The following is a 27,392-nucleotide window of genomic DNA, read 5'->3' on the forward strand; positions in this document are numbered from 1 at the left end:
AGGTGACTTGACTATAAAATCACATATATACATTACATTCAATAAAAATACATTTTTTTTTATATTTATATAATATTAAGACTTATATAATATAATCATACATATTAGTAGCTTAATGGCTAAGAATTTGATTTTGTATTGAGTAAAAGATAATGAATAGTGCATCATTTTCCTAGAACACTGGACCATTGGAACATTAAAGGGGTCCTAATTCTGTAGCCTCACCCACTCACCAAAGACACTGTAGGGAAATAACATAAGTGGCACTAAACCAGACTGAGCAACCAACAATAAACATACCATGAAAGACAGCAAAGTATTGTGCAGTGCCTGGTTGTGGAAGAACAGAGTCACTGCATAACCTTCATTCGGGTTCAAATATTAGGAATACGTGGTTGAACTTTTTTTCAATTTCAGCTTACGTAAGTAAAACATTGAGTGTTTGTTTACTTCATTTTCTTGCCAGTTCATTTGTAAATAAGACACGTCAATGCCTGATTTGGAGAAAGACTGAGGTTGTATCCACACCTGTCTTGTCAAGTTCGATAGAATCAAACTCAATTTCGATTAGCCCTTGGTTCAGATCTTTTGGGCAGGTGTATATACACCATTCACACTCAGATGTGTACCATACATCCGCACCAAGACCCAGCTGAAGAAGTGGTCTCAGTCTGGTTCCTAAGCAGTTCTGTATGCTTGAGAATTTCTGTCCAATTAATGGATGACCTTAGCACACATGTGGTTTCGTTTACAATTTCTGGTTCACTTGCAAAAAGGGCACAGTAAAGGGAACCACACCAAACAAAATAATCAAAAATGTATTTGGTTTGGACCAAAGCAAGTAAACTAGCAGACTTTCCTGGTGTGAATACACCCTGAAATTAAAAAGCAATGCTATGCAAAACTAATATCAAGCAATGCAAAACTAATATCCAGTAATAGCAGTGGGTGTTTACTTCCATGTATTCAATGCAGCACACACACAACCTAGCATCTCTCGAGCCGGCCACAAAAGTAGCCTATTACTTATTAATTTTGATGCTTTTGAATGAAAAAAACAACAACAATGCAAATGTCATTAGTGGACCTCAGTCAACCGTATAAAATAATTCTTAAAAGTTCATTATCCCTTTAATATTTTGAATGTTGTAAGGTTGCATTATCAGAAAAGTTTTGCAGTACCCTGGAAAGCTGGCTTCAGTGTCTCAGCAGCAGTGAAGTGTGGGTTGATCTCCAGACACTGACCATTAAGATAGTTAAACCCCTCACATTTATGCTTCAGATGAGGACCACACACCTAGAAGAGAGACAGAGAGTTAAAGGGGGGGGGGGTGATATTTCACTCAATATCCTGTTAATCTTGAGTACCTATAGAGTAGTGCTGCATCCTTCATAACTCCAAAAAGTCTTTAGATTTATTATATTTATAAGATAAAGGTAGTCTGTCCCGTTTTTCCTGGAAAAACACGAGCGGCTGGGGGTGTGACGTGTGGGCGGAGCTAAAGAATCACGAGTGCGAGTAGGCTTTTGCGTTGAGAGCGTGTGGAAGCTGTGACATTACCGTGACGGAAAAACCATCATCCAAAACAAACCATGGCTAACAGTCAGATTCAGCCGTAAATCTATGATCCAGAATCAGATCCCGAGGCTGAAATTAAACAAGAGCAGCGGCAGCAACGACTACAGCAGGACGTCTCTATGTGGTATGTATTGAAACTGTATATATTTGCTTAGCGGTTTTGGAAAGTTCCACTTTATGTCGTCTTTTTTAATTTTTTTAAATTTTTTAAGGTGTACATGTGGAAAGTGCAGCTTGATGACAACATCGCATGTTGTTTACTTGATGTGCTTACGCGCCGATAGCTAAGTTAACAACACAGAGATATTTGAAGCAGTTTTACTCACTGCCTGCGGTTCCAACACACGATAGTGACCCTTTTTCGTTGGGACTGCATTATCCTTAAAGGTGCCATATGCAAAAATTCAGGTAAAAATATTCATAACATGACCTACACGCATCAAAAGAATGAGAAGAAATAAGGGCGATGATGTCATAAAAAAAATGTCAAGTTATAGTGCTGCAGAGATATCAACCTTAATTAGCATTAGCATTACTAGCCCCGGCCCGACAGGTGTCGTAATACCAGTCTTGGCCATGGGAGGCGGTATGCGGGCAACATAACCACCAGCCAACCTGCAATACACGAATAACTCGCACGTCTTGTGGGCGTGCCTGAACCTGATGTCAATCGTGTGGAAAGTACAGCCCACTACTTTCAGTTCAGGAAAGAGAGCAGAAGGATAGCTGAAGCCCTTGGCAAGCGACCAACACCCGCTACAGGGAAACAACTGCGCTCAGAATCACAAATCAAATCCGATTAGAATACCAGAGTAAACATCGGCACTACTTTTAATCGCTGGAGACAACTGATGGACATGAAAGAAATGAGGTTCGACTCTGAACTTGCAACATTTCTTTTCGATTGGTAAGTTAGATGTTGTTAGTATTTCGCTAGAAGTTTGTTTTATATGTTTGTGTATTTGTTTTCGGGAAGTTATAGCATAGAAATGTATCGAAGGCTGTTCGATAAACGTGCTAATGATAGCGATGGCTAACCGTAGCTGCGTTTGATAATTAGCTATCTGTAACTTACCCGTTGTTTTATTGCATAACTAACCTGCTCTGTCTAGTCTGTTGGTCTCCTTGTCCTGTTTGCTTTGTGGTTTTTCTGTGCGTGAAAAAATTGATGTGTGGCGTGAAAGCGTGTGAAAAGAGTCAATTGTGTGTGTCTCACGGTGAATGCTTGAGAGTTGGCACATTAGTTCCCAAGCAGAATAAAGGACAGGTTGATTATTGCTGTTTAGCGTTTGTATTAATCTATGATGTGTCCCTGTTTGCGTACAAGGACATAAAAAATTAATTAAAAGTGATACATGGACCAAGGTGTCTGAGATTGTTCATTTTAAGTAAAGGATCATAGTATTTCGTCCACAACAATATTTAATGAGGTTAACTTATAACTCCTTGTGGTTAGTCTGCACGAGATCAACAAGTTTGTTTGCTTTGCGGCAGCTTTAAATACAAAATAAGCATTCGATCTATGTTAGAACGTCTGAGCGCTCACAAATCTTTCTGCAGCGTCGTGAGCAGAGTGGCAAGAGCGATTTTTGATGCTCTCGACGCCGGTGGTGTGAACGCACAGTTAGGCTTCGGCTATGGCTGTAGTGTTGTTGTGAAAGTAGGGGCGGAGCATAGAGAATATGCCATTTCTCGTTTGTTACTCTAGAGTAGACCAATTCACTTTATTGAGGCATATTGCCCCCATCTGGTATGGAATGTGAAGTATGACTTGATTTTTTTTTGCCAAACATTACAGATGGCACCTTTAAGAAATAAACGATATGCAAATCCGGCGTCAAACTGGGCCTTGTTTGTAAAACAAGCATCTTCAAAATGCAGGGAACAAACAAAAACACTTGCACAACTCCGTTGATGCTCTGTAAAAATAAACTCCATCCACTGGTCCCTTAATGCTGTTTTTTTTTTTTTATTTTTTTTTTTGGGGTAATCTGTGCAGGGTTATCTTGCCCTGGCAACCAAAAACACACTTCTTTTGTGACATTTCGCTCTCCAGAGTCGAGAGATGGAAAATGGCCATTCCATAAAATTAGACTTTTTTTCAGTTGCAAGGTAACACACTGCATCCTTTACAGTTCACTATGGGGAAGAACGTCTAAACATGACAATAACATTGAACATCTTTCTTAATCTTGAGGGACTGTTTTGTCTGCATTAGCACATGTGAAGCGTTAAGGAATTTTTCATTCCTATTATGACTAGCACTAGCAAGACATTTTGGAAGTGTATTGATTCTCTGATCCGGCAGCCAGTGCTCTGCGGGTTTGTAGCCATGAAGAGCAGAAGATTGCTGAGGAAAATGAAAATGTTGATTGTGAGTCTTCTACTCAGCCCTCCTGCCCTGCGTATGCAGAGCTGTAGGAGATTAGGGAGCGGGCCACGGAGAGATTCAATCTACTATGGAAGCACAGCTGGAGATAATACTGAAGTAAGTAAATTTGAAGTGTTTGATCTTAAAAGGGACATCTGATGCAAAATTCTCTTTTACATGGTGTTTGAACTTAAATTTGTGTTGGCAGTGTGTGAAAACAAGCACCTTATAATTATAAAAATCCACCCACTTGTTTTTTTTTTAAATCCCCACAAATCATAAAGCACTTAGAAATAAATAAATAAAAACTTGCTATGTGTACTGCATTGAGCTAACCAAGACTTGTTATGGCACTTGCATATCATTTGCTTTTTTGAACAGTTCTTTTGAACCGTCTAAGGGCCCTAAGATCATGGGCATCCAGTATGGTTTTCCAGTCTTGACTCTTATGCACAGAGAGTGTTCCAGAATCTCTGAATCTTTGGATGATATTATGCACTGTTTGATAACTTCAAACTCTCCTTTCTGATATTGCTCCACTATTTTTCGCTGCAGCATTGGGGGAATTGGTGATCCTCTGTCCATCTGGACTTCTGAGAGACACTGCCACTCTGAGAGGCTCTTTGTATACCCAATCATGTTGCGAATTGACCTAATAAGTTGCATATTGGTCCTCCAGCTGTTCCTTATGTACATATAACTTTTCCAGCCTCTTATTGCTACCTGTCCCAACTCTTTTGGAATTAGTAGCTCTCAAGAAATCTAAAATGAGCCAATATTTAGAATGACATTTCAAAATGTCTCACTTTCAACATTTTATATGTTATCTATATTCTATTCTGAATAAAATATAAGTTTATGAGATTTACCAATTATTCCATTGTTTTTTTTACTTTGTACAGTGTCCCAACTTTTTTGGAATCGGGTTTGTATTTTCATATTGAAACTGAGGAAAATACACAACATAGTAAATTAATCATATGACAGCCTCTGAACTTGGTCAATACTAATTACATTATATAATAATCAACAGTTATATACCGGCATTGGACTAAAAATACATCCATCAGTCATCGCTTCCGAAGTGAATTCAAAGGGTCATCTTGTTAATGCTACAAATTAATTACAGCAACAAAAGAACATTTTATCATGAACAAGAACATGAACAACCTCGTGTGTGTGGAGCTGCCATCTTGGAACAGCGAATGGCAGACCTCGCCACCTCGGGAACCTGGTGTGCAGACTCCACTGCCTCGAAGGATTGTGAGCAGAAACCACTGCCTCGGGGTGATCGTGAGCAGACACCGCAGCCTTGGTGCGGTGGCCTTTACAAAGTGCTCCAACACTTTGTAAAGGCCAGAAGCAAACCCCACCATCTCGCAGGGACATCCTGAGGGCCAAAAGCGAGCCCCGCCGCCTCGCAGGAACGTCAGCGGGCCTTACCACTTCCTGAAGGCTGAAAGCGAGCCCCACTGCCTCGCATGGATCATGAGTGGACACCGCTGCCTCGGGAGGGCCAGAAGTGAGCCCCGCCTCCCAAAATGCAAAATACAAATGGGGACCGCAAGCAACCTCTGGTGCTCTCTGAGCTGCAACCGCCACCTCTGGTGCTCTCTGAGTGGCCACCGCTGCCTTGGGGGAATTGTGAGTGGTCACTGCTGCCTTGGGGAATTGTGAGTGGCCACCAACATCTCGGGGAAATAGTGAGCAGCCACCTCCACCGCAGGAGTCTTGCGAGCTGACCACGCTGTTCGCACTGACATCAGTATGAAGTAGCAGTAGCAGTAGCAGTCGAATTCCAAAACACAATTAATTCAACCAGGCTGAGTGGTGAGTGAGACGACAATTTATACTCCATGACAATGGGGAACAGCTGTGTGTGTAAGTATGTGGCCAGGTGTGTAGAGTTTGAGGTAAATGGGTCCAGTCTCATGTCAGGAGTGTATTCAAAGTGCCAGCATTACTGAGTGTGTGGAATGGTGCGCTGTGATTGGTTGTAACTGTTTACAGTGCGTGGAATGGTGCGCTGTGATTGGTTCAGCGGATATATAGCATTCTGCAAAAAAGGGAGACTGGTCCTTGTCGCAGATTGGAAAAAAAGGAAGAAAAAAATGTGTTCTCACATAGATGACAGTATACTTATTGAACACTCATTTTGGTGTCATGTCCCCGACTGGAGTTGTCCCCAGAAATGTCCCAATTCTACAGCAAAGCTTGGACCAGAGCAGAGCGCTATTATCATCAGTTATCAAAAGAGACTGCGTTATATACATCTTAAAACAAAGTAATACTGTTGTGTGCCCTATATAACAAGACATGTAGGTTGCAGGATCGTATTGCAAACAATAGGCTTATTAAACATTCTTGAAACTTCTGCCGTCACAACGCTGAAATCTTTGATATGAATATTATAAAATAAAATAAAAAACAATGAACTAATCAATTACCTTTGCAGAAAACACAAACTTTGTAGTCAACATCTGCCTAAAATGCTTGATATTAATATTAAGAATATGTTTATAAACATCAAATTTGAAAGGTGATATGTATGTACACACAGTTGTGAAAATGTTAAATACATGTTTGTTGTTTTATTTATCATATGTTATCATATTTGTTTTATTTTAATGTCTTTTTGTAAAGCCATAATTTTGTTATAATACTAGCTTACTGTTCTGAGATTATTGGTATTACCAGGGGTGTAAAATACTTGAGTTATTTTATAAAATTACTGTACTTAAGTATTATTTTTGGGGTATTTGTGCTTTATTCATGTAAAATGTAAACTGATTACTTACTGAGAACTACTTTTTACACCCAGAGGTGTCAAGTAATGAAGTACAAATACTTCGTTACATTACTTAAATAGAAATTTGGGGTATCTATACTTTACTTGAGTAATTTTTTTTGCCGAATTTATACTTCCACTCCTTACATTTTCACGCAAGTATTTGTACTTTCTACTCCTTACATTTTAAAAATAGCTTTGTTACTGCTATTTCATTTCGGCTTGTTTTCATTCCGGCTTGTCAACATTCAAAAATAAAATAAAAAAAAACCTATCCAGATAAATCGCTCCATCCGGATGGAGTGAATTTGATTGTGGTTGGATGTATGAACAATAATGAAAAAAATCCTGTAATGTACGATCATTTCAGATTTTTTGAAGATTTAATTGAAGTCATAGGGCTTCTTTACTCATACACAAAATCGGCTCATTACAGACACTCTATATGTGTTCGTGTGCACCTCAGAGGAGGTTGCCCTGCTTTAAAGCCAACAAGCACTAGTTGCGGTCCATGACAGCAAGAACCCCTTCAACATCTGGCAACACGCAGTCTTCCAATGACAGCGGCTCAGATGTGGAGTTAACTGCACCACGCCACAACAACTAAATTTCGCCTACACTGGACGCAACAGAGCAAGTGTTAAAAGTAATTTTAATGTTTTAATATGCGCCGCGAAGCAGACAGTCACTGAAAATAATGGGGGCTGTAGCATTTAGCTCCATAAACTGTACACAAATTTGCGATCGCCTCAGAGTCAGTTCTCTTAAATTTCATATGAAACCGGCGTCAGACCGGTCTCCTCTCCGTCTTTTAGCAAGCTCTTCAATCTGCAGACCGTGGCGGAGCAGTGCATACACACTCAAACACAAACAGAGGACACAAGGTATGTGTTTATAGATAGATTGTTAGAATATCTGTATCTGTGCAGTTCTTTGTCAGAAATACGGTTTACAAAAGGTCACGAGGGAGCAGTCGGTTCCGTCATCTACTGTAAAGCTGTTTCCTCAAGCGAAAATCTAACACATATGAACGAACACATACTTTAACTTATTTAAATATACTTAATCTAATCATACGTACTTTATACATACACTGGCTACTGTGCAAATGTCTGAGGCACGTTAATATTTTCACTTAAAAGAATGGTGTTTTCATGGCTGGCGCTCCGCACACGCACATCACGCACTGCGTGTAGGGCACCAAGTGCTTTGGGGGGGCACCAAAAAATCTGGGTCGTGAAAAAATCATCACAATAGGCTACTAGTATAAATGACAAATAAAATATTTCTAAAAGCATGTTAGTATACAAAAGCAATACAAAAGTAATATAGGCCTAGACCAAATTAGTCGAGAAAAAGGTGAATCTCTATGCCAGTCTCCCTTTGGTGCCCCCCCTTCCCCACCTCCCATTGGTCTGTTCGATTATGCCTCAATCAATGTCAAATTTGGCAGACACCGACCTCAGACATGGCCTCAAAAAGGCACCAAGAGTCTGGGGTGGAAAAAAAGAAGAGACAGCGGGATGATGCTCGCACGTCGCTTGCAGGTAAGACAATGTTTTAAATAAAAATGTTAGTTTTAAAAGAACGGCTTTAGGTAACGACGTTATTTTTTCAGTAACGCGGTAATCTAACGAATTACTTTTCCCGTCGTTACAACGCCGTTAACGTTACTGAACGTTAAATGCGGTGCGTTACTATGCATTGATTTAATAAACTATGCAATCCGAACGCACCCCTGGCTCACACAGTGAGTGAGCAGGTGGGTTAATAAGGAGATAAGCGGTTGTGATTGGCTAAGGCAGAGTCATGTGTTTCATGGTAGCCAATCAGAGCCAGTGTTTTTACACACATGCCGGCACATGCGGCTGCGCCAGCGGCGCCAAACACACACACACACACACACATGCAACAGCTACACAGAGATTTGCAGCAGCAGCAGAAATGGCGAGTCAGGAGCAATCCGATGAAAAGTTGCCATTTTCAAGGTGAAGATATAAGCACTACTTCAAATTCATTGTGGTCAAAGGCAATAACGTGCATGTAATGTGTACATGCAATGTGTGACACGCATCTACAAAGCTAGTGGCCAAAAACAGCCTTTCTTACAAAGATAATACTTGAAGTGCATGATATCTTTATAGAGATGTAGTCCCTCTGTTGAGTAATTTCTACTGTGCAGATATGCATGGTTATTTACAGTTTTGGTGCACCGCCAAGCATTTGTGCTTAGGGCACCCAAATGGCTAGCGCCGGCCCTGGGTGTTTTGGTATATATATAAAAAAGAATGGTATATATTTTGCTGTAGTGTGTCAGTATAAAATATCAGTTTACATTTCCAAACATTAATTTTGCCGTTGACAGACTGCTTGTGCATTCAAAATCGCACTAGATTATTATTAAAATTAATGGCAAACTGATATTTCCTACTGACACACTACAGCAAAAGATAAAAATAACTGGCTTAAAACCCTTTTTTGGGGTGAAAATACTAATGTGCCTAAGACTTTTGCACAGTACTGTACTTTACAAACGACATTGTTGCTACTTTATAAAGAATAAACATACAGTAATTCACAGAACTGATTAAAGACAGTGACAGACAGCACTCTTTTTTTTTTTTTTTTTGTTCTTTTTTTTAAGTATCGGTTCAAGGCTCCGGTACCATTTTAAAAGTATCGAAATGGCACCGGACCCTTCTTAAAAGTTATTATTTCTCACTGGCTCATTTACCAAATGATTGCTTTCTCTTCTTCCTCCGCAAATTAAGCTGCTGTAGGTAAATTCGGTAGCGAGATGTTTTAATAAATAATTGCTTGCGATTGACGAAGCGATTGACAATGTTGTGATAAGTAGGCTATACCAACTTTGTAACTCATTACCAACGAACACTGGACATAGCAGACATATGTACTGAATACAGGAGGCTATCAATCAAGAAGGTATCAGGATTAGGAGTTATTTTTCATTTTTAATTTTGATCAGTCACTTGGATTAATCATTCATTTTGACAGCACTATAATGTTTATTGTAAATAGAAAACCATACAAGAGCAATTGTTACTAAGCCTGGACTAATGTTCTTGTCCATTGCCCTGCAGATTCCTGCAGCTAAGCGTGGATGTGGGTCAAAGACGTTAAGATGTCCACATCAAAAGAAATGTACAAAAGTGATTTTGTGTCCATAAAAAGCACATTAAATGTAAGTAAAATGTCTACTTTTAAGGTTTTAAATAAGTTTTTGGAGAATAAACTGTCAACATTTGGTTAAAATAATGTTAGATTGTCGTTCAGTGTAACACAATATTTATGCAAAAATTCAAACAACATGCTTATTCTGACGTGTACATATTAAAAAACTACAACAGTTTAAAGCAGTATTTAACTTTTTTTTTATGCTTAAACACTTTTTCGTCTTTGACCCATGTACATTTACATTCCATTAAAGGTAATTGATGACATGCCTCTGAAGTTTGACTTTTTGCACCATAGCAATACTTATAGGCAACTGGTCATCATATCTCTAGTTCTTTAATGTATTTGCATTGTACTAAAGTGCGTTCATTTTCAATGGGCATATATGCTGCTGAAACAGGTAGCCTAGTGCATCCCAAATTTTTCAACATGAACATTTTAACATAACATTATAGTCATTATGGCCTATGGCCTTTAGAAAAATGTTTTTTTGAAGAGGAGGGGTAGTGCACAATAGTCCCCTGTGGCACGGCCTAAGCTTTTGATCTTAATAGCATTTTCTTTCCTCACATTACTTTTACTTTTATACTTTAAGTAGTTTTTTAAACCAGTACTTTAACACTTTTAATTGAGTAAAAAGCTTGAGTGGATACTTCAACTTTTACAAGTCTTTTTAACCCTAGTATCTATACTTCTACTTGAGTAATGAATGTCAATACTTTTGACACCACTGTTTACCCCTTACAATTGTACTGATCGCATCACTGCTTGCAAATCAAATTATTGCAGCGTGTTTCAGAACACCTGAAATCCGCATCTAAGATAAGTGAATACTCTTTTAATCCATATAGCTGTGTATATTGCCTGGTTAATATTGTTTTGCATTGGTTGCAAGAGCAAAATATGAAGCATATTTGCAGCAGCATTTACACATCTGTGTTCTTACACCTGGAACAATACGCAGCTAGAGCATGTAATCGCTCTGAGGACACAACATGACAGGGTTAAATGAGACAAACATTCACATGTAGGGATGGGTACCGAAACCCGGTATTAAAATGGCCCCGGGGCTAAATTATGAAAGACAGTAGTATCAGTAAGATCTGACGGTACCGGTTCTGCTTTCGGTACTGGAGGGGAAAAACATTTATGTACTATGTACAGAGGCTGTCAGTCACACACACACACAAACTACAACGAGCCCGGCGACCGCACATATATGAAAACTCCCGCTTAATAATAAAGAGTGACGATGGCGAAGAGATTTGCTTTATAATGTTATCGTGCAAATTTTATCTTACCAAACATTTCTAAATTGCGATATTATTAAGAAGTTTGTCTGTGAGATCTGCGAGGTCTCTCATGTGTGCCGCGGAGGCTGTCAGTCACACACACACACACACACACACACACAACAAGAATGAGCGCAGCGCAAACACACGCAGGGGCCGTTCACATATCACGCATTTTGCGCGCTCAAGTTCGTTATTTCAAATGTAGGCGTGCGGTATGTGCACTCATAATGGAAGTGACGCGGACGCGGTGCGACAAACTCGTTTTTTTCAGGCGCGTCCGCACCGGATCGAGTTAAAAACTTCTCAACTTTTCAGAATGCCGCAAGCGCACTGCAGTTGGCAACGCAGTTAACAACGTTGAAAGCTCAGCCAAGATGAAGGAACAGCTGATAGCTGTATGTGGATTTTTAAATTAATTTAGTAGCAGTGCTACTGCAAGCAGTTTTTAGTGCTGCAAATCCATTTATCCATTGCTGAAATTTCTGCGTCTTCGTGGAGAGAGCAGGTCATGGTTGAGCAACAGCAGAATGTTGGCTTTGCCTAGCGTTTTCCACGCGTTTTTAGACGCAATATGTGAACGGCCCCTTACAGTACAAAAACTCCTGCTTAATACAAAGAGTGACGATGACGGAGACAGCAAAACGTTCCAAAGTGTGGTTACTTCACTAGAGTTGATGCAGACAATGGTGGTTGTCATAAGTGCAACAACATTTTTGCATGTAAGGGCGGAAACACAAGCAATCTGTCAAAGCATCTTTCAAAAGTGCATTATGTGCAGACAGAGAAATGCAAAGTTTCTGACTGCCTAACACAATTTCAAAGTACCAATAAGAATACCGTTAAAGTACCGGGCCGTTAAGCAGTATCGGTAAGAGTTGTAATACCGTTAAAACCTTAACGATACCCATCCCTATTCACATGCAGGCGTTGGAATTTAACAAAGCCAAACTCAGGCAAGTTATGCCTAATTTTTATCAACATGTATCCTGTCCAACCAGAGGACCGAATACACTGGATCATTGCTACACTTAGTTTAAGAATGCCTACAAAGCTCACTCACTAGCGGCTTTCGGCAAATCGGACCATGCCGCCATTTTCCTCACACCGGAATATAAACAACGGCTCATTTAAGATCCCCCGGTGCAGAGGGTGGTGACGCGATGGTCTGCCCAATCAGAAGCAACGTTACAGGCTGCTCTTGATGATGTAGACTGGTACATGTTTCGCGCAAGTTCATCTGACATCAGCGAGTTCACAGATGTAGCATTAAGCTTTGTAAACATGCTAGCCGAACAAGCTACAGATACAAAAACTATAAGGACATTCTCAAATCAGAAACCGTGGGTGGACAGATCAATCCGTGCAGCAGTAAGCAAACGCACTGCTGCTTACAATGCCGGTCTTCTGTCAGGAAACATGAGCAAGTACAAAGCATCGTGCTATGCTCTCCGACGCGCAGTAAGAGCCACCAAACCCCGATACAGGGAACGCATAGTGTCACATTTCCAGCTAAATTACTTGCGACGCATGTGGCAAGGCCTAAGGACCATCTGTGCCTTTGGACATAAATCCTCTGCAGAGGTGAGAGCAGATCCGTCGCTGGCTGACGAGCTAAACACTTTCTACGGCCGCTTTGAAAGCAATCTAAGCAGTGTGAGTCTGCCGATTAGCGCGTCAGGTAGCAGCAGTCAGATCAGCGATCATCATGCGATCACCGTGTTGGAGGACGAGGTTCAGAGGGCACTAAAGCGAGTGAATGTAAGGAAAACAGCCGGACCTGATGGGATTTCTGGCCGTGTTCTGCGGTCCTGCGCTGATCAGCTCGCTGGTTTGTTTACATCCATTTTTAATGAGTCTCTTGCTACTTCGGTGGCTCCCACCTCATTCAAAAAAATCTGTCATCATCCTTGTGCCTAAGATCAATAAACCCTCTTGTCTGAATGACTATCGTCCAGTTGCCCTCAAATCAATAGTCATGAAGGTCTTTGAGGGACTGGTTAAAAACTACATCTGCTCCTCCATCCCAGATACTTTAGACCAGGGGTGCCCAACCCTGCTCCTGTCGATCGACTCTCCTGCAAAGTTTAGCTCCAATCCTAGTCTTCGCACAGCTCCACATCTATAATCAAATTTGCTGATGAGACTGTGGTTCTGGGCCTCATTCACAACAATAATGAGACTGCATACTTGATTAACATCATGGTGCCAGGACAACTGTCTCTCTCTGAATGTGAACAAAACTAAAGAACTGATTGTGACTTCAGGAAAAGACAGCAGCAGCCCTATACACCTCTTTTGATCAGCGGGACCCCTGTGGTGAGGGTGAGCAGCTTCAAGTACCTTGGTGTAAACATCTCCGAGGACCTGACTTGGACTACTCACATTCAAACACAGGTTAATGAAGCCAGGCAAAGACTGTACCATCTGCGACAGCTGAGGAAATTCAGGGTCTCACCAATAATCCTAAAAACTTCCTATTCTGGGGCCATAGAAAGTGTATTGACTCATTGTATCTCATTGTGGTATGGAAACAGCTCCAGTCAAGACGGCAAAGCCCTGCAGGGAGTTGTGCGCTTAGCTGAGCGCATTTCAGGGTCTGCTCTCCCCTCTCTGCAGGACATCTACAACATGTTGTGTCAAAAGCTGCAGAAGTAGAGCTGCTAAAATCATCAAAGACTCCACCCACCCCTGTAACCATCTTTTTTTCTTTGCTGCCATCTGGTAAGCGCTACCGTAGCCTGATGGCAAAAACCGAGAGACTTGGCAGGAGTTTCTTCCCCCCGTCCATCAGGCTCCTAAACTCAAAACCAGCCTCTTAACATCCTCATGCCTCCTCTTAATGTTCACTTTATTAGTAAGATATAAATCATTCACTACCTCACACAGATACACTGACAGTGTCACCCTGTTTGCGCATTTGCTTCTTGTACATTCCTGTGTATCTTAATATTTAAAACTACAGTAAAATGCACATATGCACATTGTACATCCCTGTATATCTTAATATTTAAGACTACAGTTTACTTTAATTCACATTATTTTGCGTTTTATATTTAATTCTACAATATAAGTATTTTTATATTTTATTCTTATATTTTTATTGTTTACTTTTATTTCAGTCTTACATAGCTATATTTATGTATATTTTCATCTGTGTTGTTCTCTTTAATAATTGCACTGTCCATGGAGCAGACCTGACTCACATTTCACTGCTGTTTATATAGTCAAAGTCAAAGTCACCTTTATTTATATAGCGCTTTTAACAAAATACATTGTGTCAAAGCAACTGAACAATATTCATTAGGAAAACAGTGTGTCAATAGTGCAAAATGATAGTTAAAGGCAGTTCACTGAATTCAGTTATGTCATCTCTGTTCAGTTAAATAGTGTCTGTGCATTTATTTGCAGTCAAGTCAATGATATCGCTGTAGATGAAGTGACCCCAACAAAGCAAGCCAGAGGCGACAGTGGCAAGGAACCGAAACTCCATCGGTGACAGAATGGAGACAAAAAAACCTTAGGAGAAACCAGGCTCAGTTGGGCCAGTTCTCCTCTGACCAGACGAAACCAGTAGTTAAATTCCAGGCTGCAGCAAAGTCATATTGTGCAGAAGAATCATCTGTTTCCTGTGGTCTTGTCCTGGTGGTCCTCTGAGACATGGTCTTTATAGGGGATTTGTATCGGGGGCTCTAGTTGTCCTGGTCTCCACTGTCTTTCAGGGCAACAGAGGTCTTTTCTAGGTGCTGATCCACCATCTGGTCTGGATACGTACTGGATCCGGGTGACTGCAGTGACCCTCTGATATGGACACAGAATGGATCTGGTGGCCACGGTGACCTCGGAACAAGAGAGAAACAGACAAATATAAAACAGACAAATATATGCTATATATAATTTTGTATGTGATGAATAAAAATCTTGAATCTTGAATCTAGTCACCTTTTGCCTGGGAATGAGGATCTGGTAAAGGACTGTTTCTGGAGTGGTCTTGATGCTAAGATAAGCTTGAATTTACCAGAAGTAAACCCTAGCTGGACCCTGGGACAGTTTATTGACTTTGTGTTGCAGTTTTAAAGAGATGTAAAGAGATGGATTTTTGTGCTAAACATGACCAAAGTTTAAAAAAATAATTTGGACGAATGATGGAGAATTTCTGTGCTGAAAATCTTACTTCAGGTTTGGTCCAAGTTTCGGCAAGTTTTTTATTTATTTATTTTTTAACATGGATCTAATGACGTAGACGATGGTGGAACTCCTTATACGTCGGCCAGAGGAGAGTGAGACTGTACCATAAACGCGCTTCATCTGGAAACCGTCGACATCGCTGCATATGATTTGTTTGAGAATGTCTCCAATTATGTGTGTTTTTGGATGTGAGGGAAAGTTTACCGTGTCCAGCTTTCCAAAATACCCAGCGTTACACAAACAGTGGATGCAGTTTATTTTCCGGGGCAGCAATGGAGTGTAGCAAGTGGAGTGTTCTCGTCATTTCAGTAATGAATGTTTTATAAACAAGGCCCAGGTTGATGCCGGATTTGCACACCGTTTGCTATTAAAACATGGGAAAAGACCCCATTCATGTAAGTACAACTGCATCAGATTCCTGTCTTGTGTTGGAAATCAGCGCATACCGTATTTTCCGGACCATAAGTCACACTTTTTTTTCATAGTTTGGCTGGTCCTGCGACTTATAGTCAGGTGCGACTTATTTATCAAAATGAATTTTACATAAACCAAGAGTAATGAACTAAGAGAAATTAACCAAGAGAAAACATTGCCATCTACAGCCACGAGAGGGCGCTCTATGCTGTTCTGTGCTCCTGTAGCCTACACTGAGCAGCATAGAGCACCCTCTCGCGGCTGTAGACGGTAATGTTTTCTCTCGGTTCTTGGTTCACAATAAATGTGACTCCAGTGCGACTTAATATATGTTTTTTTCCTCGTCATCACGTATTTTTGGACTGATGCGACTTATACTCAGGTGCGACTTATAGTCCGAAAAATACGGTAAGTGAAAATATAGAATTGAAACAACGTGAAACATCAGTATTATAGCTCCACCCACAGCACGCCTTCAGAAGCTCTGCTTTTTCCGTAGAGAATCGGAAAGCTGTATTTTCCTTTTACAAATACGACAAACTAAATACTTTTTGGAGACAAGGATGCAGTACTGCTCTATAGGTACTCAAGATTAACAATGAGATCAGGTGAAACCGTCTATGTTATGTACACTTTGAGCATTTTAAGAAACCTGCTTCTTGCACATCCTCGATTGCTTAAATTGGGGTGACGCTTCCCGCTTAATGTGATTTTTACAGCATGTTAGACACTTAAAATTTTATAATATACGAACTGCTGTCCTATTAGACTGCTGCTGCTGCTAGGGGTGTATGCTTCCCCCTTAATGTGATTTTACAGCATTTTAGACACTTAAATTGGATGATATAAAAACTGCTGTCACATTAAACTGCTGCTGCTGCTAGGGGTGTATGCTTCCCCATACATTCAAATATTTGCATAAGCAGCTTAAACAACGTGCTTATTGTATGCTTCCTTTCTGAGTTGGGGTGATGCTTCCCCCATAAATATAGTAAGCAACTTTTCTAATTGCTGGTCATTCAAACTGCATCAGTTGTGTTGGGGAGTTTTGGCCTATGGTTGTTTTGGGGCTTTGTCTTGCTGTTCTCCCCACTCTGTCCAAGCATGGCTGCATGGACAGGCATGTGGATTGTTTCCCAGAACATAACCATACCGCCAACACTAACTTTTTGCAAAATAATTGTCCTACATATACTTGACGGAAGTGGTTCTGATTGAAATTCAGCATTGCATTAGTTCAGGCAGGCCACATTAGTCATGCTTGCATCAACCGACAGTCAGCTGTTCCTTATGTGTACCAATCCAGTGTTGACACCTATCACATGCGGTCTATTTTTAAATTCCTATTCTTCAGCGTCTATTCCATGTCATCGCTGCTTGCAATTAACTCCCTCCTCCGACCCCAACTCCACCAACTGAACCTGTAATACGATCTAACTTTATTCTTTCTTTACAGTCACTTCATTGGTAGCAGTCTTTATCACACTTGCTTACAAAACATGTAATTGTGAATTGAAATTATATATGCATAATGGTTTTGTTCTGTACCACGGGGGGGGGGGGGGGGGGGGGGCAAAACATAACCAAACCGCCAACACTACCTGCAAAATAATTGTCATAAATATACTTGACAGAAGTCGTCCTGATTAAACTATTTTACTCCTCAAATTGATACTATTAGAGATAGGATTATAACCATGCAACCGTCAGTTACAGTATTGCATCAGACAGTGCACTACAGATCACCTGAGGAACAGTTCCACTCATTTTCTACTATAAGAGAGGAAGAATTGTATAAATTTGTTAAATCATCTAAACTAACAACATGTACTGAATGTTAGACCCTATTTCATCTAAGCTTCTAAAAGAGGTGCTTCCAGAAGTCATACATCCTCCTCTGACTATTATTAATTTGTCATTAAGATATGTCCCCAAAATCAAATCCTCTCATCAAAAAACACAACTTGACCCCAAATAACTAGTTAATTACAGACCAATCTCGAATGTCCATTTTCTGTTCAAGATACTAGAAAAGGTAGTATCCTCACAATTATATTCCTTATTAGAGAAAAATGGTATCTGTGAGGATTTCCAGTCAGGATTTAGACTATATGATAGTACTGAGACTGCTCTCCTTTACGTTACAAATTACAGATCTTATCATCTGATTGTGGTTTTATCTCTCTATTAGTGCTATTGAATTTTAGCACTGCATTCAAAACTATTGACCACAACATTCTTTTGCATAGACTAGAACATTTTGTTGTCCACTGTGTTCTCAAAACTCTGGCAGTTTGATAATACCTAGAATTTCAAAATCATCTGCGGGCGGCAGATCCTTTTCCTATTTAGTGCCTGACCTACCTAACATTTTTCGGGAGGCAGATACAATCTTGCAGTTTAAATCTAGATTTAAGACCCATCTCTTTAATCTTACACACACTTATACACTTCTAATATCCAAATCCGGTGAATGATTTTTAGGCTGCATTAATTAGGTAAATTGGAATCGGGAACTCTATTCTTTGTCTATTCTATCGGTTTTTTTATAAATAATAATAATAATAATAATAATAATAATAATAATAAAACATTGCTATGTGTACCAGTGATGCGTGGGTCAATGTATAAACAACCCGCACCGACTGATGTTTTCAACTAACCTGCCTGCAACTCGGACTGCAAAATAAGAAAAAGAAAATATTTTACACTACCCGCTTCCTGACCCATTTTTTAAAAGTAGTAAATGCGTCACCCCTTTTTATTAATTTAATTACTTAAATAGGCTATAGCCTAAAGGATAATAAGCGTTATGACCGCACACATAAGGCTTGCCACAAATAACTGGTTAAAGTAATGATTATGAATATGTCTATATTAGCAAGGAGACATTTGATTGTTTAGTAATAAACTGGTGTTTTCTGTGTCGCAGCGGACTTGCCATGAACACCAGAGATAAATTTCACATTTCATATGGATTACATAATCCGAGAGTAGCTTATTTATTTTGGTTTGAATATTATCGTTTAAAAGTAGAAATTTCAAGCTTTCTGTAATATTCAATTTTAAATAAAATTAATGCATTTAGAACTTACAATGCATTCATGTGTTCCTGGGGAATCAAACCCCCAACCTTGCGCTTGATAGTGCAACGCTCTACCAATTGAGCTACAGGAACACTATATTATAAAATAAAAATAAAATATTAACACACTGCCTGACCCAAAATATCACCTAAAGTTTCTACAGCTTTTTTCTTAGCTATTTCAGAATCTTAACATAACATAACATAAGTTAACATTACGCCTATGGACGTATCCGTGTATTTATTAGGCAGGGTCAACTGAAAAAGAGGAACAGATGCTCAGTTCGCGCCAGTTATTCAGCCAATAAAATGTAAATTATAAAGGTTTAATTGGCATCTTTATTTCAAACGACCTGACCGACCGCGACCCGAATATCATTAAAAAAAAATTGGATGACTCTTAACCACGGGTAACTGCGGGTGACAGCAGGCACTAGCTCATTTTGGATCAACCCGCGCATCACTGATGTGTACTACGTTAAGCTAACTGAGACTTGTTATAGCACTTGTATATCATGGCTCTCTGGTTGATTATGATTGCTTCTGTTTTCCTCATGTGTAAGCTGCTTCAGATAAACGCATCTGCTTAATGACTAAATGTAAAGGTAATAAAAACATGGGTGCATTTGATGACATTATGAACAAAGTATTACATTAATAAGGTTAAAATAAAGAATAATATATTAATAATATATTGGGATAAATTAAAATATCACATAAAAAGTCATTACATCAAATTAGTTAAGTTAATTATTAATTTTACTAAAATAGTAATCCCAGGCACTTAACACTTAGTTTGCCACATGGCCCAGCAACTTAATAATTATTATTTTCATTTATTATGATGTATTGCCTGGGTTGGTTTTGCTGTTGTTGTTGTTGTTTTTGTGTATGAATCCTCTATAGGAGGTGTGGACTACATCGTCCCATTGGCAAATATGTTTTATTAGTGTTTTTGTGCCATGACAGTGAGGGCAGGGGCATATGTGATGAAGCCATTCGCACTTACTAGACTTTCACATTCTAGAGTTTATTGCAGAGGAGGACTTGAGCCTACAAGACTCTGAAGGACATAACTAGGAAGGATGCAGGCTTTCATTTGAGAAACACCCATTATCTTTGACCGCGCTCAAAGGAATTCACCTGCACACAAGAAAAAGTGGAGGCCACAAAGTGCTTGTTTATTGACTGACTTTACAGCTACAAAAGCAAAAAATACCTGTGGAGTCATTTACATACATCATTTACGAGCGCAGCGTTAGTTCAGTCAGGCCACAGAGTTATAGGCTATGACCAAAGTTCTTTCATTTTATTGCCTAGTGCTATTTTGGCGAACATGCTTCAGATATTGCTTATTGTAAAAGCTATTGTTCAGTTATGTTGCGAGGCATGCTATCATATTACCACATTATAAATGGGCTGCTGCTTCAGGCTCATCTATTGGGGATGCTTTCATCAAACTTATCCGACTACTCCAACAGACTGGGTTAATCAATGATCTGCTGTTGCTCAAACTAGTGTATTGATCAAGTGCTTGATACTAAATGTACAGATCATAAATGTTGCTCGTATCAATGCAAAACGTATCCGATAAGGGCTTATGCTGTTGCCTAAGTTAGAGTTCTGACCGTATGGCGTACTGCTTACAGGTGCACGCTGATCATTTAACGTTTAAAAGACCACCCTTTGCTACTCCTATTTCCGTAGGGCGATCCCACCCCACTCCACACACTAAGAAGGTATTTGATTAAAGCTATCAAGATATGGGACTGCTTGCTTGTGAGGTTTATATATTGTCCAGCATCACATGCTATTAATGCCGTTGCATAGGAGGGATTCATGCTTTTGCCGGCTTCACTTGGGAGCTTCCGCTGACTGTGCACACAGAATGGTCTGTGTTTGAGAATGGTAAAAGCCTTTTAATGTAGTCGGCTGTTGTATTGAGTCACTTCATCATCCTACACCAATCAAAGCATATATACCCCTCTGAATTAGTATTTAAAAAGCATATGATAATTTATTCTTGAAATATATGATGCCGTATTAAGCAGTGAACATTCTGAAATGCCCTGTGTATTTGACAAATTTTTAAAATTTAAATTTTATTTACTTCATTTGTGATAAGTATGCGAGTACTGCATGAGTGCCATTAACAGGAACAGAGTGTCCGGCTGACATGTCTGTTTTCTCCTCATGAACCGATTTTGGACAGACTTCTGAGGCAGAGTAATGGTCTACAGCATGATCTACAGTTAAATATAGAAGCGTTGGTTATAACCAGTGGATATTTTGTACTACGTACATTTAATAATGAATAACAAATAACACTGACCGCAAGGGAAGGAGGAGAATGAAGAGGAGGATGAGAAGAATGAAGAGGAGAATGAGAAGAAGGAAATGGAGATGGAGGATGAGAAGAAGGAAATGGAGATGGAGGATAAGAAGAAGGATATGGAGAAGGAGATGGAGAACGAGAAGAATGAGGAGGAGGATGAGAAAAGGAAAAGGACTGCTGTTTTCTCCAGCTGGAGAGAACACCCTTGCTGCTATGTAAATAATAAAAATTAAAAAATAAATGGAGGAGAAGGAGAAAAAAGACCTTAAATGGAGAAGGAGAATAAGAAAAAAAGGGGGAGAATGTTGTTTTCTCCAGCTGGAGAGAACACACTTTGCTGCTATAGCTGCAGGGGACTGCTGTTCATCCTTCTCCTAGCAAGGCTGCATTAAGGACATCTCAATAACACTGTCTTTTCTCTTTGCTGGAATGGAACAAGAACAATTTTGGGGGGTCTTCATGCTACTCTCCTACCCCTCATACCAAGCTCAGTGACATCATGCTTGTTCTTGCTGTTCTCCCGCTGGAGAGAATACCCTTCACTGCTATTACCAGCTACTTAATTAAAGAGAGGCCCGCTATTCTCTGCCTCATTAAATGGGAGAATACCCCTTCACTAGCCAGTAGGCTATATTAAGAATATCTCAATAACACTGTCTTTTCTCTTTGCAGGAATGGAACAAGGTTGGTTTTGGGGGGTTCTTCAGGCAGTAATACCTCTCATTATGTTTTGATGTAACATAATGAGAGGTATTACTCTCTCAAAACATGTTTTGATTAAACCCTTGAAATCGCTATATAAACAGAAGTTAAAAAATTTAGATAAAAAACCTAACCATTTTCAGTCTTGTAGGATCAATTACAGAGACATATAATTTATATGGAGTGGGAATCATTCCAAAACCTCACACACACACAAAACGTGTTTTACTCACACCCAACGATTCACAAACAAACTCAGTGTGGTTTGCAAATACAAATCATCACTCACAAACTAATGCATTTTTTTCTGCAAATAAAAAACGTAGCTATCAAACAAATACAGTACGTTTTACATGTACAAAGAAACGTGTTTCTTCAATGACAAAAAATATCCTCCAAGTACAAACTAAAATCTTTATAGGGTACAAAAAAAAAAATCCTTCAAGTACAAAACAGATTTCTACAAGTACGAAAAACTGTCACGTGACTTTTGGCACTAATTTTTCGCCTTGCTGATCCAAATGCAAACGTAAGTTTACTAGCATGTGTGTGGACCTGAAGGCATTTCGGTTGTGGATCAGCAAGGCGAAAAATTAGAGCCAAAAGTCACGTGACAGTTTTTCGTACTTGTAGAATTTTGTTTTGTACTTGAAGCTTTTTTTTTAATTGAAGGATTTTTTTTTTTTTGTACTTGAAAGATTTTAGTTTGTAGTTGGAGGATATTTTTGTCATTGTAGAAATAATTTTATTTGTATATATAAAGCGTACTGTATTTGTTTGATAGCTACGTTTTTTATTTGCAGAACCAAATGCATTAGTTTGTGAGTGATGTTTTGTATTTTTTCAAACCACACTGAGTTTGTTTGTGAATCGTTGGGTGTGAGTAAAACACGTTTTGTGTGTGTGAGAGGTTTTGGCATGATTCTCACTCTATAATTTTAGACTTTATTCAAGCATGTGTATGGTTCACAAAATTTTTCACGGTCTGGCTCCTTCTGTATCATGTGACTTTATTCATCTTCGCTGTGAAACTTTTGTGAGATCAACCAGACTATCGCATATGAGTAATTGTCTAGTTCCCTTTCGTCGTTCTGCATTTGGGCTGTCATCTTTTACAGTGAAAGCCACTAATCAGTGGAATGCCCTACCAGAGGACATAACAGGGTGTAAAACTCATGGTCTTTTTAAATTTAAGTTAAAATCTATTTTAAAATCAAACCAACTATGTAACCACTAAGACTGTTGTAGATAAATTGACTGACTGATTTATTTATTTTACAGCCATTTAAGGCCCTGACAGTATGTGTGTATGTATTCATTGTATGTTAACATATCGGTATTTTGGCATTTGGCTAAATCCGGTGCAATGCATGAAATGTGAATTTTATGTAAAAAATTGTGCACGGTCCCTTAATAAATAAATAAATAAATAAATATATATATATATATATATATATATATATATATATATATATATATATATATATATATATATATATATTTTTTTTTTTTTTTTTTTTTTTTTTTATGTTAATGTTAATGTTAAAGCTCTTGTATGTTCAATTATTTTGGGAGCAAGAACCCCCATAAGGAACCATACCGCCAAAGATAAATTGTGTTGAGTAAACTCAAGTAAACTTGCCAAAGTAGTTCCTGCCTGAAATCGAGCACAGCGTTACTTCAGTCAGGCCACGGAGGCATAGGCTGTGACCAGCTGATGCAGTCAGCTGTCAAATCACTCCAATCACTACCACTCTCCTATTAGACACGGGACATATATATGTGGCACCACTGCTCTGTATGATCAACGGCTCGCAACCCTCCTTCCCTCCCCATTATATGCATGAGCATATTACTGTGTACCTTCTTGTTTCAGATCACTAAGGCTTTCAAAATCTTAGCTGGGATTGACCTCACTGCTGAGATAACCAGGTTACAGGATAGACGTCCCACTGCCACATCTGCATTATAATCACTGTTTGTTTTAAAGTCTTTTAAAGTCTTAAATGTCATGTATTTCTAAACTCGTGGTTCCGGGGGGTTAATGTTAAAGCTCTTGTATGTTCAATTATTCTGGGAGCAAGAACCCCAATAAGGAACCATACCGCCAAAGATAAATTGTTTTCAATAAACTCAAGTAAACTTGCCAAAGTGGTTCCTGCCTGAATTACATTTAGCCATTTAGCAGACCTTTTTATCCAAAGTGACTTACAAATGAGGAGAATGGTAGCAATCAAAATCAACAAAAGAGCAATGATATGCAAGTGCTATAACAAGTCTCATTTAGCTTAATTTAGTACACGTAGCAAGGTTTTATATATATATAATAAAAAAAATATTTAAAAATTATAAAAAGATAGAATAGGAAAAGAATAGAGCAGGGGTGCCCAACCCTACCTGGCGATCGACTGTCCTGCAAAATTTAGCTTCAAACCTATTCATATATACCTGCCTTTAATTTTTAAATGATCCTGAAGACCTTAATTAGTTGCTGAAGCTGAACTTTGATCAATTTGTTTTGTTAATTGTATAATAAAAATATATTTTTTTTAAGAAAACCAGCTGTTATTAAATACATAGAGTGCAAGTCTAAAAAGGCCTTTTTTAGTTATAGAATTAGAATAGAGAGTGCTAAAGTTAAAGAGTCAAATAAATATGAAATATATGTGTTTTAGCCAATACAGGCTAAACAAGAGCGTTGCAAGAAGTGAGCCTTGTGGGACTCCACATGTCATGGACATCCACTTAGACTTATGCTCTCCTAGACTCACATAATAGCCTCACCCTTCTAAGTATGTCCTGAACCATTTGAGTTTTCCAGTTTTCCAGTCTCTCTAGTAGTATGTTATGATCGACAGTGTCAAACGCAGCACTGTTGATTAATTTTATATCCATATATGGTACAAAAGCAAAGATTTTGTCAGTTTGCAAGCATTATAATAATACTTTTAGTTACCATTTTTAAGGTTAAATGATAGGAACCTACCTACTTTTGGTTTGGACGAGTTCCAAGTATAACAATCTATCAATATTTAAAGGAAATGTCATTTTAAATAGAAAAGATAATCATAATTTAATAGAAAAACTACTTTTTTGGCCATTTTTCATTTGGTACACTGTTGCCATATGGCAACGTTTTCCTAAATACCCCCCCTCCCCCTAAAGAAAATTTTTACAAAATCTTTTTGGATTTGTATAATTGGAGCTATTTCATGTAATAAAAACTTATTTAAAAAAAATATTTCATGGTTAGAACATATGCGTACCATAGAGGGTTAATCAAAAAAGCTTCTTGCCAAGTCTTTTTATTTAAATGTATTTTAAATGGAAATAAAGCAATGCGAACGTACCCATTATAGAGTACTCTGAGTACAAAATCCGCTGTTCAGTTGCGCGCTCCGCTGCCGGTGTGAAAGCAAAATAGCCCCGCGCTGCTTCTGCTCTGCTGCAGCTTGGGGTGTGAACCCAGCCTAAGAATGTTAGGGCTCTAGATATGGCTTTGGATGTGTCTAGCTCAGGGATTTCTGTACATTGTTCAGTTCCAGTAACAGAACCCCTGCAGCAGGCAACTGGGTGACAGTGAAGCAGCATAGTCGTGGGTCAAAACACCGCTCTTCTGTTCCGATCAAAACATTAAACAGGTTCTCCCCACTCAGTCATGCACCCACTGAGAAACCTGATGAAAGTGCTCTAGTTTTTGGCTATTGTACGGAACATGAATATAGAGACACCAGCCACCATAATCAAATGTTTACCGGGAGCCAGAGCGCCTGACATCTTGGCAAATTTAAAAGTGTTGGCTAATGTTAAACGTAAATACAGTAAGATTGTTATTCATGCAGGCACTAATGATGACTTCGTCAGTGAGAGATCACTAAAAATAACAGGTGTGTGACAAGAGGTGTGTGACCTTGGAAGCATGATGTCAGACACTGTAATATGCTCTGGTCCCCTCCCTGCTTACCGTGGTGACGAGATGCATAGCAGATTGTCATCACTCAATAGCTGGATATCTAAGTGGTGCCCGCAGAATAACATAGGTTTCATAGACAATTGGACAAGCTTTTTGGGCAGACCTGACCTGTTGAAAAGAGATGGTCTTCATCCCTCCTGGGGTGGCGCCACTCTTCTCTCTAGAAATATGGTAAATAGTCTTATACTTGACTAACTGGGTTTATACTTGACTAACTGAGGCCCAGGTCAGGAAGCAGACAGACTGGCTAAACCGACCATCTGCTAGCTACCTCACGTCACAGAGGTCAGTTAATTATCAGCACATAGAGACTCCCTTTACCTAGATATCACACTATAGAGACTGTGTCTGTTCCTCGAACTAAAAAAATACAAAAACGTCCAGACCAAGTTAAGAGTAACAATTTAATTGAGGTTCAACAAATAAAAAACAGATGCAATACGGATAAACAAATTATAAAGCTTGGCTTATTGAATATTAGATCCCTTTCTACGATAACACTTTTTGTAAATAATATGATCACTGATCATAATCTAGATGTGCTCTGTTTGACAGAAATCTGGCTAAAACCTGATGATTACATTATTTTAAATGAGTCCACCCCCCAAGATTCCGCGGGTCCAGCAGCTCACGTCTCTAGTGGTGCGGGAGTCCCTCAACGCTCCCTTCCTGGACCCACGAAGACACCAGTGTGCATGCACGGGAAAGAGACCGGTCTCATTCATTCATTCATTCATTCAAACCTTTATTTAACCAGGATTAAAAAAATTCCTTGAGATTAAAAATCTCTTTTACAAGAGTGTCCTGGCAAGGGGCAGCAACGTAGTTTCAAATAAATACATAGACAATAACAAGTAAGTACATTGACACACTTTCACTCATAATATTCAAACAACAATGTCATCATTTTTTATAAAAAAAAAAAAAAAAAAAAAAAAAAAAACCTGGGTCCTAAATCTATTTAAAAACAATGACAGACAGACTGGCTTTCTGCAAGGTCCTTTAAAAAGCCTTTAAAAGAGACCAACTCCTTCAACTGTAGTTCCTTCTGAAGCTGATTCCATGCAGATGGTGCTGCAACATTAAAAGCTAATTTGCCAAAGTCAGTGCGGGCTTTAGGGACTGTCAATAAAAACAGATCCTGTGAACGCAAGTGATATGCCCCTGCAGACCTCGGGAGGATGTAAGCGTTCAGATAAGGAGGAAGTATTCCTAATACTGCTTTATAAATAAAAAGATGCCAGTGCATCTAACGCCTAATGGAGAGGGAGAACCACCCGACCCTAGAGTACAGCAGACAGTGATGAGTGTGAGATTTTAAGTTTGTGATGAATCTTAAGGCTCCATGAAACACAGAGTCCAAAGCATGAAGACACTGGGAGGTTGAATGCATATATAAAATGTCACCATAGTCCAAAACAGACAAGAATGTTGCATTTACAAGTTGTTTTTTTGCTTCAAAAGATAAAC

General features: G+C 39.1%; 1 protein-coding gene across 3 annotated transcripts in view; it reads right to left on the reverse strand.

Moving 5' to 3' along the window:
- Positions 1-27,392, reverse strand: part of LOC113072650 (integrin alpha-X) — a 116,468-nt gene that overhangs the window by 77,294 nt on the left and 11,782 nt on the right. For all 3 annotated transcript variants that reach the window (XR_003280325.1, XM_026245628.1, XM_026245627.1), the window contains exon 5: positions 1,183-1,297. Coding sequence is in view for 2 of the 3 variants with exons in the window: in XM_026245628.1 (XP_026101413.1) it covers positions 1,183-1,297 (115 nt within the window). In the remaining variant the exon portion in view is untranslated. The remainder of the gene's footprint in view (positions 1-1,182; positions 1,298-27,392) is intronic.

Source organism: Carassius auratus, unplaced genomic scaffold, assembly GCF_003368295.1.
Source record: "Carassius auratus strain Wakin unplaced genomic scaffold, ASM336829v1 scaf_tig00009729, whole genome shotgun sequence".
NCBI lineage: Eukaryota > Metazoa > Chordata > Actinopteri > Cypriniformes > Cyprinidae > Carassius > Carassius auratus.